At 49.7% G+C, this 19,076-nt stretch overlaps 1 protein-coding gene and 1 non-coding gene across 2 annotated transcripts in view; both read left to right on the top strand.

The window, feature by feature from the left end:
* Positions 1–19,076, top strand: part of MAPRE1 (microtubule associated protein RP/EB family member 1) — a 28,213-nt gene that overhangs the window by 5,896 nt on the left and 3,241 nt on the right. The window contains exons 3-6 of the mRNA XM_066384064.1: positions 11,183–11,328; positions 14,885–15,092; positions 15,632–15,753; positions 18,902–19,054. Of these exons, the coding sequence (XP_066240161.1) occupies positions 11,183–11,328; positions 14,885–15,092; positions 15,632–15,753; positions 18,902–19,054 (629 nt within the window). The remainder of the gene's footprint in view (positions 1–11,182; positions 11,329–14,884; positions 15,093–15,631; positions 15,754–18,901; positions 19,055–19,076) is intronic.
* LOC136407195 (U2 spliceosomal RNA) lies at positions 8,700–8,893 on the top strand. The gene has a single exon (XR_010751802.1). It is a non-coding gene; the product is annotated as a U2 spliceosomal RNA (small nuclear RNA).

The raw sequence follows: 19,076 nt of genomic DNA, 5'->3' as shown, positions 1-19,076 counted from the left end.
GACCGTGGGGCTTCAGTAGACTGAGTAACCCCTTGCTCAAGCCAGCGACCTTGGTTCCAAGCTGGTGAGCTTTGCTCAAACCATATGAGCCCGCACTCAAGCTGGTGACCTCAGGGTCCTCTGCATCCCAGTCCGACGCTCTATCCACTGCGACACTGCCTGGTCAGGCTCGGTGGCATTTCTTATTCCAAGTAGCATAAGACCAAAGTCAGGCAAATGTCATTTCAGCCCCAATTTTACTGAGCCTTATTTAATAAAATTTGGCAGAGAGGTAATGATTTAGAAAAAGGACAAAAACGTTCTGTTTTTGTATATAATAATAGTGTAACATTTAGAAAACTGGAAAGAAGAAAGAAATACTGGTAATTCCATTATTAAGAGAAAGCCTCTGGATGTTTTCTTTTGTTTTTCTATGTACTTTTCAACTTAATCTTGTATTGTGTGTGTGTATGTGTGTGTATGTGTATACACACACACACACATACACATAATTTAAAAAAAATTTTTTAACGAGAGAAAGGGAGAGAGATGAGAAGCATCAATTTGTAGTTGCATCACTTTAGATGTTCACTGATTGCTTCTCATATGTGCCATGATCATGGGACTCAAGCTGAGCCAGTGATCCCTTGCTCAAGCCAGTGACCTTGGGCTTCAAGCCAGCGACCGTGGGATCATGTCAACAACCTCATATTCAAGCCGGTGACCTCCGGGTTTTGAATATGGGTCCTAAGTGTCCTAGATTGACACTCTATCCACTGTACCACTCACCACCCGGTCAGGCTAATGTGGATTTTTTTTTTTTTTTTTTGGTGGCAGAAACAGAGAGAGGGACAGATAGGGACAGACAGACAGGAACGGAGAGAGATGAGAAACACCAATTCTTTGTTGCGGCTCCTTTGTTGTTCATTGATTGCTTTCTCATATGTGCCTTGACCGCGGGCCTTCAGCAGACCGAGTGACCCCTTGCCTGAGCCAAGTGACCTTGGGTCCAAGCTGGTGAGCTTTTGCTCAAACCAGATGAGCCCACGCTCAAGCTGTTGCCCTCGAGATCTCAAACCTGGGTCCTCTGCATCCCAGACTGATGCTCTATCCACTGCGCCACCACCTGGTCCGGCTGTTGTGGATATTTTATTTTATTTTTTTAAAGATTTGATTTATTCATTTTAGAGAAGGAGGGAGAGAGAGGAGGGAGGGGGAGGAGCAGGAAGCATCAACTCCCATATGTGCCTTGACTGGGCAAGCCCAGGGTTTCGAACCGGCGACCTCAGCATTGCAGGTCGACGCTTTATCCACTGCGCCACCACAAGTCAGGCCTGTTGTGGATATATATATATTTTTTATTTAAATTGTTTTTTTTTAAAGATTTTATTTATTCATTATGGGGGGGGAGAGAGAGAGAGAGAGTGAGAGAGAGAGAAAGAGAAAGAAGGGGGGAGGAGCAGGAAGCATCAACTCCCATATGTGCCTTGACCGGGCAAACCCAGGGTTTTGAACCGGCAACCTCAGCGTTTCCAGGTTGACGTTTTATCTACTGTGCCACCACAGGTCAGGCTGTGGTGGATATTTTTGAGTGTCATCCACTCTCTTGGAATTTCTTTCTAGGAATATGCTGGAGTTGTTTAATATCTTCTCAATTTTTGGACAATAGGTTGTTTCTAATTTTTCTTTGCAATTATGGCTAGGTTGAGTGTCTTTTAACAGAAACTGTATCTGTTTATTTCCTCAGCGATTCCTAGTTGAAATGGAATTGCTAGTTCAAAGGGTTTGAACTTTAGGTAGTTGATAATCGTTTTTCATAATGTGTTCCCAGTTTTTACTTCCTCTAAAGGCTTCCTGTCTCATTTTTTGAGAGTTCTGCTGATGACCACTGGTTGTCCTGACATAAAGAATGTGTCAGGGTTATCAAAACTGGATTTACCACAGGATGGGAGGTGATGTCAAGAATGTAAGGATGAGACATGTATTCTGCTACTACTTAAATTCTTATATTGTTTGTGGACTTGAGAATCAGAATCCTCAGATTCTCCTAGTAATGGTAGCAGTCATTTAATTGAACACCTATGACCTTGGACTTCAAGCCAGCGACCACGGGATCATGGGATCATAACCCTGTGTGCCAGGGTTATGCCGATGCTTTTCAGATGTCTCCTCATTTAATTCTCGCTGTGCCTCCACGAGGTAGTGGTATCTATTAACCCCATTTTACAGCTGGGAAATGGGCTTAGAGAAGTGGAGGAGCAAGTCCAGGGCTATACAGGTAAGATCAGAACTGAGACGTAAGTCTTCATTCAGATCAAGAGCCCGTGCTCTTTACCTGGGTACCTACTTGCTCTCCGGACTTGCCCTTTTCTGACTGGTGTCATTTGAGTAGATTTAAAATTATTGCTCTTTTGATACGATTTTTAAAAATGAATTCAGCGTTGTACTTCCTTATCTCATAGACTGTGTCCTCGTCTTGTTCTTAGTTTCGTTTGCTTGTCTTGTTATCTCTCCTGTGACACTTAGATGGTCAGAGGGGAGGCTCGCTGTGCGGTCGGCAGTGAGACTGGTGTCCAGGAGGCAGCTGACTCACCAGGAGTTCCCCGTCAGAGGCGCAGACGGGCTGCTTCCCCATTTTCTGTTCGCTTCCTCAGTTTCAACACCATATCCGTATTTGTTTGAGGCTTTTTTTTCTTTTTAAAAATATTTATTGATTGATTTTAGTGAGAGAGGAAGTGGGGAGAGGGAGAGAGAGAGAGAGAGAGACAGGAATATCAATCTGCTCCTGTACATGCCCTGACTGGGGATCGAACCGGCAACCTCTGTGCTTCAGGACGATATGCTAATCAACCAAGCTATCTAGCCAGGGCTCTTTGGGGCTTTGAAGTACTTGCTTGACCTGTGATTTACGACTAATATGAGGATGGGGTTATCCTACTTTTCACTGGAGCTGACTTTTTCACCAGTAATTTCTCCTTAAAATTTACCTCTTTCTTTTTTTTTTTTTTTCTGAAGCTGGAAACGGGGAGAGACAGACAGACTCCCGCATGCGCCTGACCGGGATCCACCCGGCACGCCCACCAGGGGCGACGCTCTGCCCACCAGGGGGCGATACTCTGCCCCTCCGGGCGTCGCTCTGCCGCGACCAGAGCCACTCTAGCGCCGGGGGCAGAGGCCAAGGAGCCATCCCCAGCGCCCGGGCCATCTTTGCTCCAATGGAGCCTTGGCTGCGGGAGGGGAAGAGAGAGACAGAGAGGAAGGAGGTGGGGGGTGGAGAAGCAAATGGGCACTTCTCCTATGTGCCCTGGACGGGAATCGATCCCAGGTCCCCCGCACGCCAGGCCGACGCTCTACCACTGAGCCAACCGGCCAGGGCCAAAATTTACCTTTCTGTAAGTATACCTGAAAGTCTATTTCACTTAGTTATTTGGAAAATGAGATCTCTTTTCCCGTGTAGCTAAGTTGTCCTCCATGTGCTGATCTGGCTCACATTTAGCTCACTGGGACAGGAAGCTGTCATGGTAGTCGGGACGAGGCTTCAGTCTGCTCTGAGCCATGGGACTTGGCATCCCTTTATGTTCTCGTTTCTCATTGTAAGTGGGGGTAGTAGACTTGGCTCACCTGTTGGTCTGCTGTGAGGCTCACCTGTGAAAAATACAGCTGTCACTTATGGATTCTGTACCAGACCCTGGAGGGGAGTGTAGATCTCTTGAGGGAGGGTACACATCGTTTTACATGTAAGGAGACTGCCCATGGGGCACCCCCCCACATTACAGAACTTGGTTTGGAACCCACATTTTTCTGACCACAGAGCCCACACTCTCTCTGCTGTCTACATGTTAAATCTTTTTTTAGAAAGCGTTTGGAAGAGAGTTAAATGTAAATTGCATATAATTTATTACAACAACATTGTCTCATTAAAAATCTGTGTAGAGCCTGACCAGGCGGTGGCGCAGTGACTAGAGTGTCGGACTGGGATGCAGAGAACCCAGGTTCGAGACCCCGAGGTCACCAGCTTGAGTGTGGGCTCCTCTGGTTTGAGCAAAAGCTCACTAGCTTGGACCCAAGGTCACTGGCTCAAGCAAGGGGTTACTTGGTCTGCTGAAGGCCCACGGTCAAGGCACATATGAGAAAGCAATCAATGAACAACTAAGGTCTCACAACGAAAAACTGATGATTGATGCTTCTCATCTCTCTCTGTTCCTGTCTGTCTGTCCCTGTCTATCCCTCTCTCTGACTCTCTCTCTGTCCCAGTAAGAAAAAAAAAAACTGTGAAGAGCCTGATCAGGTGGTGGTAGCACAGTGGATAGAGTGTTGGGCTGGGATACAGAGAGCCCAGGTTCGAAACCCCGAGGTTTCCAGCTTGAGCGTGGGCTCACCAGCTTGAGCACAGGGTTGCTGGCTTGAGTGTGGGATCATAGACATGACCGCATGGTCACTGGCTTGAAGTCCAAGGTCACTGGCTTGAGTAAGAGGTCACTTGGTCTGCTGTAGCCCCCAGTCAAGGCGCATATGAGAAAGCAATCAATGAACAACTAAGGAACCGCAACGAAGAATTGATGTTTCTCATCTCTCTCCCTTCCTATCTGTCCCTCTCTCTGTCTCTGTCACAAACAAAACAAACAGAATCTATGATGAAGCCCAGAGTTTTGAACTGGCTACCTTAGTGTTCCTGATGATCTATCCACTGTGCTACCACCTGTCAGGGTTTTTTTATATTTTGAAAAACTAAAATTCTCAAGTGGTTTAAAATTCAAAAGGAACAAAAAAGATAAAACAATGATAAGGTTCCCTCTTATCTGCCAGCTGCCCAGTTGCCCCCCAGAGGAAATGAGTGTTGCCGCTGGCTGGCCTGCAGAGAGAGTGCAGGGAGACCCATCTACCCGTCTTCTGTGTCTGTGTGCGCCTGCACGTGTGCGTGCGTGCACGCATGATGCACGTGTGTGCTCTTTCTCCTTTTGCACAAGTGGCAGCATGTTTAATTACAGTGTGGATTCTAGAGTGTTCCATGTCCATATATCATCAGATACCATGTTATTTTCTTTCTTCCTTTTTTTTTTTTTGAGAGAGAGAGGGAGACCAGGAAGAGAGAAACATTGCTTCACTTTAATTAGTACGTTATTGCTTCTCGTATGTGCCCTGACTGGGAATTGGACCAGGGAGGGACCTTGGGCTCAAGTTGAGCTGGCGAACCCTTGCTCAGGCTGACGACCGTGTAGTGGGGAGGGGGGTTTAAACCCAGCAACCTCAGCATGCCGGGTGATGCTCCGTCCGCTGTGTCACCACTGGTCAGGCCAGGGTAGTTTCTTTATGGCTGGGTAGTACCGTCATTTCCTTGGATCAGTCCCATGTTAAGGGACATTAATATGTTTCCAGAGTGCTGGTATTGCAGATTGTTGCAATAACATATACAGACGTATGTGTCGTACAGTTTTATTTTCTACTTTTAAAATTAAGATAGGATTATTTTTCTCATGTTAAATTTTTGTTAAATTGCCTGACCTGTGGTGGCGCAGTGGATAAAGCATTGACCTGGAAATGCTGAGGTCGTGGGTTCGAAACCCTGGGCCTGCCGTGGTCAAGGCACATATGGGAGTTGATGCTTCTAGCTCCTCCCCCCTTCTCTCTCTCTCTCTCTCTCTCTCTCTCTCTCTCTCTTTCTCCTCTCTCTCTCTCTCTCTCTCCTTTCTAAAAATGAATTAAAAAAATTTTTTTTTCCCTAAATTTCTTAAGGATGATTTTTTTTTTTCCTGTATTTTTCTGAAGCTGGAAACGGGGAGAGACAGTCAGACAGACTCCTGCATGCGCCTGACCGGGATCCACCCGGCACGCCCACCAGGGGGCGATGCTCTGCCCACCAGGGGGCAATGCTCTGTTGCGACCAGAGCCACTCTAGCGCCTGGGGCAGAGGCCGAGGAGCCATCCCCAGCGCCCGGGCCATCTTTGCTCCAGTGGAGCCTCGGCTGCGGGAGGGGAAGAGAGAGACAGAGAGGAAAGCGCGGCGGAGGGGTGGAGAAGCAAATGCGCGCTTCTCCTGTGTGCCCTGTCCGGGAATCGAACCCGGGTCCTCCGCACGCTAGGCCGACGCTCTGCTGCTGAGCCAACCGGCCAGGGCAGGCAAGGATGATTTTTAATGTCTGCTTTAAAGACTTCTCACAGCCCTCTGTTTCCAAATTTTATCCTCTGAGATGACTGAAGCCTTACCTACCCCATGAGGCATGAACACTTTTACATTTAATAATCAGAGTATGTTTCTTGTATGTTGGAGTTAAAACACTGGGAGTTCTTAATCTGGAGTTTTCTGATAAGGAAGCATCTGTTCTGTGTAGAATTTGGCTGCAGCTTTCATCTAGTTCTCCAAGGGACCCTTGATCCCATGCTCAAGCCGGGGACCCTACGGCTCAAGCTGGATGAGCCCACGCTCCAGCTGGTGGGGTTTTGAACCTGGGACGCTCTATCCACTATATTATCACCTGTCAGGCTATATAGTTAAATATTTAAAAAATAGAATGCATTCAGTACTATCCCTCAGATAGTGGCATTACTCAATCATTTTTTTTTTTTGTATTTTTCTGAAGCTGGAAACGGGAAGAGACAGTCCGACAGACTCCCGCATGCGCCCGACTGGGATCCACCCGGCACGCCCACCAGGGGCGAAGCTCTGCCCACCAGGGGGGGCTGCTCTGCCCCTCCGGGGCGTCGCTCTGCCGCGACCAGAGCCACTCTAGCGCCTGGGGCAGAGGCCAAGGAGCCATCCCCAGCGCCCGGGCCATCTTTGCTCCAATGGAGCCATCCCCAGCGCCCGGGCCATCTTTGCTCCAATGGAGCCTTGGCTGCGGGAGGGGAAGAGAGAGACAGAGAGGAAGGAGGGGGTTGTGGAGAAGCAAATGGGCGCTTCTCCTATGTGCCCTGGCCGGGAATCGAACCCGGGTTCCCCGCACGCCAGGCTGACGCTCTACCGCTGAGCCAACTGGCCAGGGCCACTCAATCATTTTTTTATTTTATTTTTTATTTTTATTATTTTTTTAAACTTTTTTTTTTTTTTTCATTTTTCTGAAGCTGGAAACGGGGAGAGACAGTCAGACAGACTCCTGCATGCGCCCAACCGGGATCCACCCGGCACGCCCACCAGGGGCGACGCTCTGCCCACCAGGGGACGATAATCTGCCCATCCTGGGCGTCGCCATGTTGCGACCAGAGCCACTCTAGCGCCTGAGGCAGAGGCCACAGAGCCATCCCCAGCACCCGGGCCATCTTTGCTCCAATGGAGCCTTGGCTGCGGGAGGGGAAGAGAGAGACAGAGAGGAAAGCGCGGCGGAGGGGTGGAGAAGCAAATGCGCGCTTCTCCTGTGTGCCCTGTCCGGGAATCGAACCCGGGTCCTCCGCACGCTAGGCCGACGCTCTACCGCTGAGCCAACCGGCCAGGGCCCACTCAATCATTTTTTGATCTATAAAACAATAACTTCATGCAGTTTAACCTAATACATTTTGTTTTCTAGTCCTCAGCATCCCAGGCTGACACTCTAGCTACTGTGCCACCGCCTGGTTAGGCTGCGTGCATTTCGTATAAACCAGAATCTCAGCTCTGGTGAGCCTAGGAGGTGTGGCATGCTAGTGCAGAGGTCCGCCCCACCCGTGTCTGCAGAGGACCTGGCGAGTGGGCCGTAGCTGAGTGTGAGCACCAGCGGCCAGTGGTGCCCGCTTATCAGACCAGGGCCAGGGAAGGTGTTCATGGCACACTGCCATTTCGTCCGCTCATCCTGACCCCTCTGCGTGTCCACTCAGATTAGGGCTAGCACTCGGGTTTCCCTGAGCATCTGGACCTCAGGATGGCTACCTCCTGTGCTCTTGTTACTGGGGGGAGTGCGGGGCAGCCAGGCCGGCTGCTCACAGCAGCCTGCGATGGTGCCCCTCTTCCTGGAGACCGTGCGGTGGACACAGTTGTCTTCCAGAGCATGGCAGCAGAGGGTACGCTGAGCGCAGGTGAGGGCTGGGCAGGTGGAGCTGAAGACGTCAGCTCTCAGGTACCTGCTGGAACGTTGGGGCCAGAGTCCTTGGGGTGGTGCCACGGCCCCACTTGAAGCAGACCAGAGGAAGCCGCACAGGGGTGCTTGCCACTGGTCTTTCTCCTCCTTTGGCACAGGGAGGTGCTGGTCTGCAGGGGGCTCTGCCTGGGGGTCCCCAGCAGGGTGTGCTTCTCTGCGGCCTAGATTCGCGTGTGCTCACTCGCAGTCCTGGGGCCTCTGACCCCAGGCGCTCCTCTGCTCGCGCAGCGCAGCTGTCCACACTGCGTTGCCAGCAGGCCGCCCACCATCATGGACGTGGTGCTGGCACAGGAAAGGCCCCACGCCGTGGCTGAGTTCCCACTCCACGTGGGCGGCGTGGCCGGGCCCCAGCCGTGTCAAGGCAAGCGCTGGCTGCTTCCATTTCTTACAATGACCAGTTTCACGTGTTGATCTTGCCCACCCTTTTGAAAATCATTTCCTTAGGCTGGATCCCCATATGTTCATTAGCCAGTCACATTTCTTTGTGAATTGTCCAATTGCTTTGTCAATTTTTACTGGGGTCTTATTTTTTTTTTTTTATGTTCCTTAACCCTGTTTCAGCCAGTTAGACTGTAGCAGCCTGGTGTATGTATATCCCTTTTTCACCTGGTTCAGCAAATGCTTCTTGACTCAACTGCAGGGTGTTCGGAGAGATTGTGTATAAGAACACTGGACATCGCTTCTCGGCCCTTTGGCTAAGACCAAGTGGAGGTATCTGTTCTTATCAGTTCAACATCTGATACGTCCTGTGTCTGGGGACAACGTGTTAAATGCGTTTTTGGAGCCGGGAGGTGGAAGAGGAGCTTTCCCCGTCTACGCTGTTCACATCAACCCAGTATTGCAGGGCCTCTGGGAGCAGTGCACCCCCTCGAGGGCCAGAAAGAAAGCGGGATGTGGGGTTCGGAATACCTGGGGTCTGGTCTTGAGCTTGGTCTTTGGCTTCTGTGGTTTGGGGCCACCAGTTTTGGTTCTCACTTTTTAAATTAAAGATTATTTTCTAGCTCAAATCAAAACTGCCTGGCCTGTGGTGGTGCATAGAGTGTTGACCTGGAAGGCTGAGGTCGCTGGTTTGAAACCCTGGGCTTGCCCAGTCAAGGCACATCTGACAAGTAACCAAGGACCAGCTGGAGTGAAGGAACTACTACTCGTTCCCCCCTCCTCCTCTCTCTGTAAAATCAGTAACTAAAAAAATCTTAAAATAACTGATAGTTCTTCAAGCAGGGTTTTCTGAGAAGCAGATGACTGATGCTTTTAAGTGGTTTTGGTTGACTTGATCTGGTAGTCCCACAGATGGCTTGTACTTTGCATTTAGTATAAAGCCACAGTATTTTGTTTTAGAAAAATATTTTTTATGTGTAAAGCAGTGCTACAGGTATAGGTACTTAATAGATTTTCTACCTCTGTTTTTCTATATATATATATATATATATCAGGATCCAAATGACATCTATCCATTGCATTTAGTAAATTGTGGCTTTTTTTTTTTTTTGTATTTTGTATTTTTCTGAAGCTAGAAACGGGGAGAGACAGACTCCCGCATGTGCCCGACCGGGATCCACCCGGCACACCCACCAAGGGGCAACGCTCTGCCCACCAGGGGGCGATGCTCTGCCCCTCTGGGGTGTCGCTCTGTTGCGACCAGAGCCATTCTAGTGCCTGAGGCAGAGGCCAAGGAGCCATTCCCAGTGCCTGGGCCATCTTTGCTCCAATGGAGCCTCGGCTGAGGGAGGGGAAGAGAGAGACAGAGAGGAAGGAGAGGGGGAGGAGTGGAGAAGCAGATGGGCGCTTCTCCTGTGTGCCCTAGCCGGGAATCGAACCCGGGACTTCTGCACGCCAGGCCGATGCTCTACCACTGAGCCAACTGGCCAAGGCCAAATTGTGGCTTTTAAACCTATTTTATTTTCAGCGGGAGAGAGAAAGAGAGAGATAGGCAGGCAGGGAAAGAGATGAGAAGCATCAACTTGTAGTTGCGACACTCAGTTGTTCATTGATTGCTTCTCATGCATGCCTTGATGGAGGGGGGCTTCAGCCAAGCCAGTGACCCCTTACTCAAGGCAGTGACCTTGGGCTTTGAGCCAGTGACCATGTGATTATGTCGATGATCCCATGCTCAAACCTGTGACCCCACACTCAAGCTGACAGTCTCGGGGTTTCGGACCTGGGGAGAAACATTGATTTGTTGTTTCACTTATTTTATTCATCCATTGGTTGATTCTCATGTGTGCTCTGACCAGGATTGAACCCACAACTTTGGTGTATTGGGATGACACTCTGAGCTACCCAGCTAGGGCCTTCAGTTGTCTGTTAACACCTGCGTTACTTCTATATCTTGGTTCTGTAAATAATGCTGCACTGAACATAAATTTATTTAGAGAAGTGAAAAGCTCAGGAAGACAGACATCTGAGACAGATTTTTTAACCTAGGTCAGAGGATGGGTCTTTGAAATACTTGGGAAATCTCTCCTGGTCATGGAGAGGAGGTTCTGTCCCTGTGAAAATTAGGAAGGGTCTGCGGGGGGTGAGGGAGGTGGAGGGATAGAGCAGAAGAGGACAGAAGAGAGAAAAACTCACGGCCATGGACAGCAGTGGTGGGCGCTGTGGAAGGAGGGGCGGTGGAGGAGGGTACAGGGGATAAATGGTGCGATGGATGGAGCCCCGACTTGGGGGGGTTGAACGCACAATACCGTGTGCAGAGATGGGTTGTAGAATTGGGCACCTGAAACCTGTGTAGTCATGTTAACCAGTGTCAGCCCAATAAAATTCAGTTAAAAAAATTAGGATATGTCACCTCTGTTTTCATTTTTCCTGTTCTTCATGTTTTTTGTTGTTGTTGTAGTGGTCATTTTATTGTTACGTTGGTTTCTAATAAAGAGTAGTTTTAAAATTTTACAGGAATGTTCCTTTTCTCATCATAGTCTTCCAAGTTGTAGAACTTATGTGTGTTGTAGAACTTATCAGGTAAAACCAACAATCTTGTTAAAGATTTTAAAAATGACTTCTAACTCAAGTGATATAGAAGCTTTTGGGGTTTGTATATCCACTTTACAACTTTTAAAGTTGTACCTAGGTTTAGTGATTTGGGGTAAAGTTTACCCTGCCTCTTTAATAACAGCATTTAATGACCTATTGTGCGCTTTATTCTTCTGTTGTTCATTCAGGGGCTGCCTACTGTCAGTTTATGGACATGCTGTTCCCTGGCTCCATCGCCTTGAAGAAAGTGAAATTCCAAGCTAAGCTAGAACATGAATACATCCAGAACTTCAAAATACTACAAGCAGGTTTTAAGAGGATGGGCGTTGACAAAGTAGGTAAATTTATATCTACCCCAGTTCCCTGCGGTCTCCTTTCTCCACAGTGAAGTTAGTAACCCATCTGTAGGGACCAGCCTGTTTAATCTCTGTTGGGCTGAGACCTAACTCAGCCCCCGGATTACTTCAGTAAAGCATACCATATGGTACAGTAAGTAGTTCTAATAGAGAAGATTCTAGAAATACTTGCTTTGTAAAAGCAAAGTACAAGGAAGATAGATCCCTGTGGGTTGGGAAGTTCCCTCTTGCCCCTGAGGTTATTTGAAGGTACCAGAACGCAGCCCACTGGGCCTCATTAGGACAAATATTATCCCTGGTTTGTAGGTACAGTAATAGTTTTAGTCCTGAGCTACATAATGATGTTTCATTCAGTGAAGAACTGAAGGACCGGACCGCCTGTATGAGATTATAACAGCTTAAAAGTTCCTGTCGTCTCTTGGTGGTGTTCTGCCCGTCTTAGGAAAGTATAGATACACTACATATAATTCTGTGTAGTCTGTAATACTTGATGATAATAATGACTGTCTTACTGGTTAATGTATTTGCTATACTATACTTTTTTTTTTTTTCTTTCATTTTTCTGAAGCTGGAAACAGGGAGAGACAGTCAGATAGACTCCCGCATGCGCCCGACCGGGATCCACCCGGCACGCCCACCAGGGGCGACGCTCTGCCCACCAGGGGGCGATGCTCTGCCCATCCTGGGCGTCGCCATGTTGCGACCAGAGCCACTCTAGCGCCTGAGGCAGAGGCCACAGAGCCATCCCCAGTGCCCGGGCCATTTTTGCTCCAATGGAGCCTTGGCTGCAGGAGGGGAAGAGAGAGACAGAGAGGAAAGCGCGGCGGAGGGGTGGAGAAGCAAATGGGCGCTTCTCCTGTGTGCCCTGGCCAGGAATCGAACCCGGGTCCTCCGCACGCTAGGCCGACGCGGCCGACGCTCTACCGCTGAACCAACCGGCCAGGGCTATACTTTTTTTTTTAATAAATTTTTTTTTTTAAAGTTTATTTCTGTATTCTCAGCACATGCCAGGGTTTTTACAGAGTCAGAGAGTCAGAGTGAGGGATAGACAGGGACAGACAGACAGGAACAGAGAGATGAGAAGCATCAATCATTAGTTTTTCGTTGCACTTTGCGACACCTTAGTTGTTCATTGATTGCTTTCTCATATGTGCCTTGACCGTGGGCCTTCAGCAGACTGAGTAACCCCTTGCTGGAGCCAGCGACCTTGGGTCCAAGCTGGTGAATTTTTGCTTAAACCAGATGAGCCCACGCTCAAGCTGGTGACCTCAGGGTCTCGAACTTGGGTCCTTGGCACCCCAGTCCGACGCTCTAGCCACTGCGCCACTGCCTGGCCAGGCTATACTATACTTTTTAATTAACAGTTACTTTAGAGCTTACTGTTCCTACTTAAAAAGACAAGTTTGCTGTAAAGCAGTGGGCTGTGGCGTGCCGGCAGCAGCATCGCACGCCGAGTTTACTGAGTGTCCGCATCATTCTCCCTTGTGCCTGATTTATCTCAGGAGCCTTTGGGGTTCCGCTCCATCCAGGCTCGTTGCCAGGGAGCAGTGGGCATGCCACCCAGCTTCGGCGTGTGGTGCACGGTACCCTCTGGGTTTGTGGAAGTGCGCACTGTGGTGCTTGCACAATGACGGAATTGCCTAACGATGTTTTTCTTAGGACACATCGCCATGCTTGAGTAGTGTATGACTGTTGCAAAATCAAGCAGTTTCTCCCCCCTCCATTAGAAAGGTTTATCCTTTTAAGCCATTTTGTGGGGGGAAAACATTTATTTAGGAAAGCTAATAATCATTCCCCAATTATCTTGCAGGTGTGTCTGGTTTTTATTTACTTTGAAATCAGTCTATTTTAGGTTTATCTGTGCAATAAATAAAATATGCATTGTGGGCCCAGTTGGCCCATCGGTAGAGCGTCAGCCCGGTATGTGGAAGTCCTGGGTTCAATTTCTGGCCAGGGCACACAGGAGAAGCGCCCATCTGCTTCACTCTTCCCCCTCTCCTTTCTTTCTATCTCTTCCCCTCCCACAGCCGAGGCTCCATTGGAGCAAAGTTGGCCCCGGGCGCTGAGGATGGCTGAATGGCCTCGGCCTCAGGCACTAGAGTGGCTCTGGCAGCAGGGGAGCAACGCCCCAGATGGGCAGAGCATCGCCCCCTGGTGGGTGTGCCGGGTGGATCCTGGTCGGGTGCATGCGGGAGTCTGACTGCCTCCCCACTTCTAACTTTGGAAGAATACCAAAAAAAAAGCATTGTGTAGTGTAAGAATATCATTCAGTACCAGGCATAATCTAGGTGCAGTTTATTATATATCTTATCTACTTGTTATTTATCTTTTTCTTTGTATAGAGTTGAATTATTTTGAACATAGTGGCATTTTTAAAGCAGACGTGCAGTGATCCCCGTGTTATCACAGGCAGCAGCTGTTGCCGGGTGTTGTGTCAGCTCTGCCTCTTCCCTGGCTTACTTTGGAATTCCAGACATAACGTTTTATTTGTAAATGTTTCAGTATATACAAAGTAATTTCATATTTATTTGCTCAGAGGAGTGGGTATAGTTCAGATTATTACATATATTTTTTATAAAAATACCATTGCACCTGGAATACTTGAAGATAGTTAAATTCTGGCCAGTAGTCCAATGACTTGAAATAATAGCTGATAACATAGTATTCTTGTGCAAATACAAAACTTACAGCATCCTTAACGTATGCTTTTATTTTAAAGATTTAATTTGTTGATTTTATGGGGGAGAGGGTAAGAGGTATGAACTCATAGTTGCTTCACTCTAGCTGTTCATTGCTTGGTTGCTGACTGCATGTGCCTTGACCCGGCAAGTGCTGCGTTTCAACCCAGCGACCTCAGCACTCCAGGTTGGCAATCTGTCCGCTGCGCCACCACCTGCCAGGGCCAGACAGCACTTTTAACAGTTTATTGTAGATACTTGTGGTTAGTTTGTACTCTGGATCTTATACTGGTGACAGGCGCTGGCCATCCATGCAAGTTACACAGGAGACTTACTCTTTTTTTTTTATTTTTAATTTATTGATTTTAGTGAGAGAGGAAGGGAGAAAGAGTGAGATGGAAACATCGAGCTATCTGTTCCTGTGTCTGCCTTGAGTGGGGATCGAACCAGCAGCCTCTGTGCTTCGAGTCGGTGCTCTAACCAACCAAGCTATCTGTCCAGGGTTTGTCCTGGGCAGGAGCCTTTCTCTTCATGGTGGGATATCATATATTAGGATGTGTTTGGAATTATGTGTGTGACATTAGTGATACTTGTTCCCTGTGTTCTGATTCCTTCTAATGGACCTAGAGGGGCTTGGTAGGTAGCAGTCTTCTGTGGAAGGCAAACTGGATGAAGTGTGGTCTAGACACTTGCACTTTGTGGAAAGTTGAAAAGCTTATGTTGTACTAAGTTCTTGCCTCTGAACTACTTTTTCTCCTCTTGACAGAGCTTTATACCGATTTGATGCATGGACATGTTTGAAGCTTGCCAGAAAGCCTGTTGCTTTGGGCTAAACAGTCTTGATGTTTCTCTGCAGATAATTCCTGTGGACAAATTAGTAAAAGGAAAATTTCAGGACAATTTTGAATTCGTTCAGTGGTTCAAGAAGTTTTTCGATGCGAACTACGATGGAAAAGACTATGACCCTGTAGCTGCCAGACAAGGTCAGGAAACCGCGGTGGCGCCCGCCCTCGTCGCGCCAGCTCTGAATAAACCGAAGAAACCTCTCAGCTCCAGCAGTGCAGGTAACCAGCAGAACAGAAACACCACTTCCGAGTAAGAGTCTGCCAGGTGCTTGTTCACTCATTCGGCATTTAACCGGAAGTGTCTGAGGGGCCGTAGGTGTAGGGGGCTGGAGGAGCCTCATCCCAGCCGGGTGGCCGGAGGCCTGGCTCTCCAGACGGGGACCTGGGAGCTCACACCTGGCCTGCAGTTGCCTTGGCGCCGTGAAGCCACCTGCTGCTGGGTTGGCTGGAACTAGGTTAAGGTAGATGAACTGTGGTTGCCTCTTTCAGATGATGGTTCTGTTCACCCCAGTGGCGAAAAGACCTCACAGAAGAGCTTGCTCTTGGCACAGGAGTGTGTCTAAAATTGGTACTTGACTTTGCTGTCAGGATAAGAACCCCTGGGGCACACTTGGGGTGTCTTCATGCATGCCGGGCTCTCCATACTGGGCCCCTTCGCTGCATCTCTGTGGAGGACAAGCTGGTCACAGTCCTCTTGTTTGGTGGATTGTTTTGTTTTGACATTTCTGCTCTTAAAAAGACCGCTGCTCCCCTTTCAGCCCCACAGAGGCCCATTGTGACACACAGAACTACTGCGACCCCTAAGGCCGGCCCGGGCGTGGTGCGGAAGAACCCTGGTGTGGGCAACGGGGACGATGAAGCGGCCGAACTGATGCAGCAGGTGGGTCCCGGGTCCCGACGGCAGTCACGTCAGGGGACAGGATGCTGGCTGCACTGGCCGGAGGGGGCTGGGTCCTGTAGGGAGGCCTGCTTTGTCTGCTTGCTGAGACAGTCCTCGTGGTGATGTGTGTGACCTTGTCAGTGGTGTGTGGGGAGCGAGAGCGTGGAGGTGCAGGGCGTCCAGGCATTTCTGAGAGCTGTTCGTGTGGCAGGAACCCCGCTGTGCAGCGGAAGCCTGTTGAATGTCTCTGGAATGCTAGTGTTCTTTGGGACCCCGTGTCTCTTGGGTTTTGGCTCTGTTAAGAGATAAAAGGAGGGTTTCTTTCCAAATAATTATTTAAGAATGATTTCACAGTTTCCCTGCTGAAATCCAAGCTGAGAGAAGCGGGCCACATGTTGGGCTCGAATAGCCATGCGCGGCCCCCGTTGCCGGATTGGCCAGTGTGGGTCCTGAGCGTCCTTCCTGGGTGTCTTAGGTGATGGCTATTACTCCCCTGCAAGAGGAGTTTCTGAAGGGGACATTGAATGGTAGCACAGATTTTTCATAACCTCATAAGAAAGCACTGAAAGGACTGCCAGGGGAAGGCCCGTGACTTAGTGTGTGCCGGGGGGGGGGGGGGGGGGTGTCTTGTGGGCGTGCAGTTGCTGAGTGAGTGTGAGGAGTGCTGCTCGGCCCCCCGGGCGGGGCCTCCTGGGCGGGGCGCAGACGGCTGGGTTCTGGAGGTGCCCTGGGCTGCGCTGGCAGAGAGGGTGGTCTGAGGGCAGTGCTGGGGAAGCGAGCCTGGTCGGGACTCCAGACTAGCACACCTTCTTCAAAGCTGTTTTGGTTTCCTTTCCTTCTTGGTCCCTGCAGTTAGGAGGCCTCGTCTCAGGCGTTTGGAGCTTGGAGCTGGAGGTCTAAGGCAGCTTCCTGGTACTAGGGTTGCTCAGCTCTTGCTCTTGTCCCTTTTATACTTCACTTCGGGGCTCACCGAGTTTAGGGAGAGGCGCTGGCGGCAGTAAAAGCAGGGGAGGGAGAAATGGGGTTCCAGTCACCTGCTCCACATCTCAGGGTGCTTCTTGACCGCGAGTTATAAAGGGAGAGCTTCCTGCCAGCTGGGACAGCACTTGAGCCCTGTGGTTGTGTCTGGCTTCCTCATCGGGCTGGGGGGAGGCTGGATCAGCTGTTCACTGCAGTGTTTGCTGCGGTAAGTCCAGAGGGTCGCTGGGTTTCTGTGGTGCCTTCTGTCTCAGAGTCCCTGCGGCCCAGATGGTTCACAGCTGCTCTACCTTTCCTTTCTTGGCTTGGTTTTCCAGGTGGATTGTAAGTCTCGGGAGGGTTTTATGCGGCATGGAATGCCTTGTGTTTTACATTCAGTGGGAGTTAAAGGGAATTCACATGTCGTAGATCTGAATACACTGGAATGAAGATGCACCGTGCTTAAAATACGTGAGGAGCCGGGAGAGTTATGACTTTTGGCTGGATCGAGTCTGGCCTGAGCCCTGAGACTGACCCCTTCATTGCCCCTTCGTGGAGCGACAGCCCTCACGGAGCTTCAGAGGGGCTCCCGCAGCATGTGTGCTGAGCAGACGTGACGCGCAGGGGGACCTGCAGTGGGCTGGGCTGGGTCTATTCCCCACCTCCCTGGTTTCTCTCCCTCTTCACACTCTCTTTGGAGAGAGATAGGTGTGAGGACTCGCTCCTCAGAGGGTGCATTTCTTTTAGTCCAGGGGCCCCTTTCCCCCAGGGAAGGCTGGCGTGGAGGAGAAGACCACTGTTTTCTGTGTCCAGTCCTCCCGCAGCCTGGCTCTCTCTGGCAGTATGAGTTGCCTTCCCCCCTTGCTCGCCGTTTCTGCCCTGCTCCCTTTCTTTCCATTGGCCTCCACACGCAGGAAGATCGGGACTGGGTTGACCAGTGACAGGGACTCAGTTTATGACGGTCAGCTGCCCTGCTGGGCTGGACCTTGCTTCTGTATTTGTCTCAGGCTCCCATAGTTTTTTCTCCTGGATCTTTTCTCACTCCCGAAGAAGTTCCTAAATGTTCCATGGTGGTGTCTGCCATTCCTGAGAATTACAGTTAAGGCGGCCATGCACAAGCTCATGGTATTTTGCTGGGGCTGAAGAAAATTGACCGTAAACTAAAGCGGGTTGTTTTGGTTTATTTTATTTATTTATTTAGTATTTTTCCGAAGTTGGAAATGGGGAGGCAGTCAGAAAGACTCCCGCATGCACCTGACCGGGATACACCCGGCATGCCCACCAGGGGGCGATGCTCTGCCCGTCTGGGGTGTTGCTCCGTTGCAACCAGAGCCATTCTAGCGCCTGAGGCAGAGGCCACAAAGCCATCCTCAGCGCCCGGGCAGACTTTGCTCCAATGGAGCCTTGGCTGCGGGAGGGGAAGAGAGAGACAGAGAGGAGGGAGAGGGGGAGGGGTGGAGAAGCAGATGGGCGCTTCTCCTGTGTGCCCTGGCCGGGAATTGAACCCGGGACTCTTGCACGCCAGGCCGATGCTCTACCACTGAGCTAACCGGTCAGGGCTATTTTATTTATATTTTATGAGAGAGGAGAGAGAGAGAGAAAAGGAGGAAGGAGGGAAGCATCAACCTATAGTAGTTGTTTCTCAAATGTGCCTTGCTTGATTGGGCAAGACCAGGGTTTTGAACCAGCAACCTCAGCATTCCAGGTCGATGCTTTACCCACTGCGCCACCACAAGCCAGGCTTAAAGTGGGTTTTTTGTCCACGTTAGAGGGTTTTATTTTGTTTTATGAGAGAAGGGGAGGCAGAAAGACTTCCGGCATGCGTCCCAACCAGGAGCTCACTACGGGGTGATTCTCTGCCCATCTGGGGCCATTGCTCTGTTGCTCAGCAACCGAGCTATTATTTTAGTGCCTGAGGTGGAGGCCATGGAGCCATACTCAGTGCCTGCCCGAGGCCAACTTGCCAACTTGCTTGAACCAATCAAGCCATGGTTGTGGGGTGGGGGTGGGGGGGAGAAGCAGATGGTTGTTTCCTGTGTTCCCTGGCTGGGAATCAAACCCAGGACATCCACATGCTGGGCTGACACTCTACCACTGAGCCAACTGGCTAGGGCCCCATGTTAGAGGGTTTGATGTTTGTCTGCTGGTACATGAACACTGGATGTCTCACCCTTTTTAATGTCTTATGCAGGTCAATGTATTGAAACTTACCGTCGAAGACTTGGAGAAAGAAAGAGATTTCTACTTTGGAAAGCTAAGGAACATTGAATTGATCTGCCAGGAGAACGAGGGGGAGAACAACCCTGTACTGCAGAGGATCGTGGACATTCTCTATGCCACAGATGTACGTGTTGACGTGGTATTTG

Source organism: Saccopteryx leptura, chromosome 5 (assembly GCF_036850995.1).
Source record: "Saccopteryx leptura isolate mSacLep1 chromosome 5, mSacLep1_pri_phased_curated, whole genome shotgun sequence".
In the NCBI taxonomy this organism is placed as follows: Eukaryota; Metazoa; Chordata; class Mammalia; order Chiroptera; family Emballonuridae; genus Saccopteryx; species Saccopteryx leptura.
The sequence above is the reverse complement of the archived record's forward strand: the minus strand, read 5'-3'. Positions and strand labels throughout refer to the sequence as shown.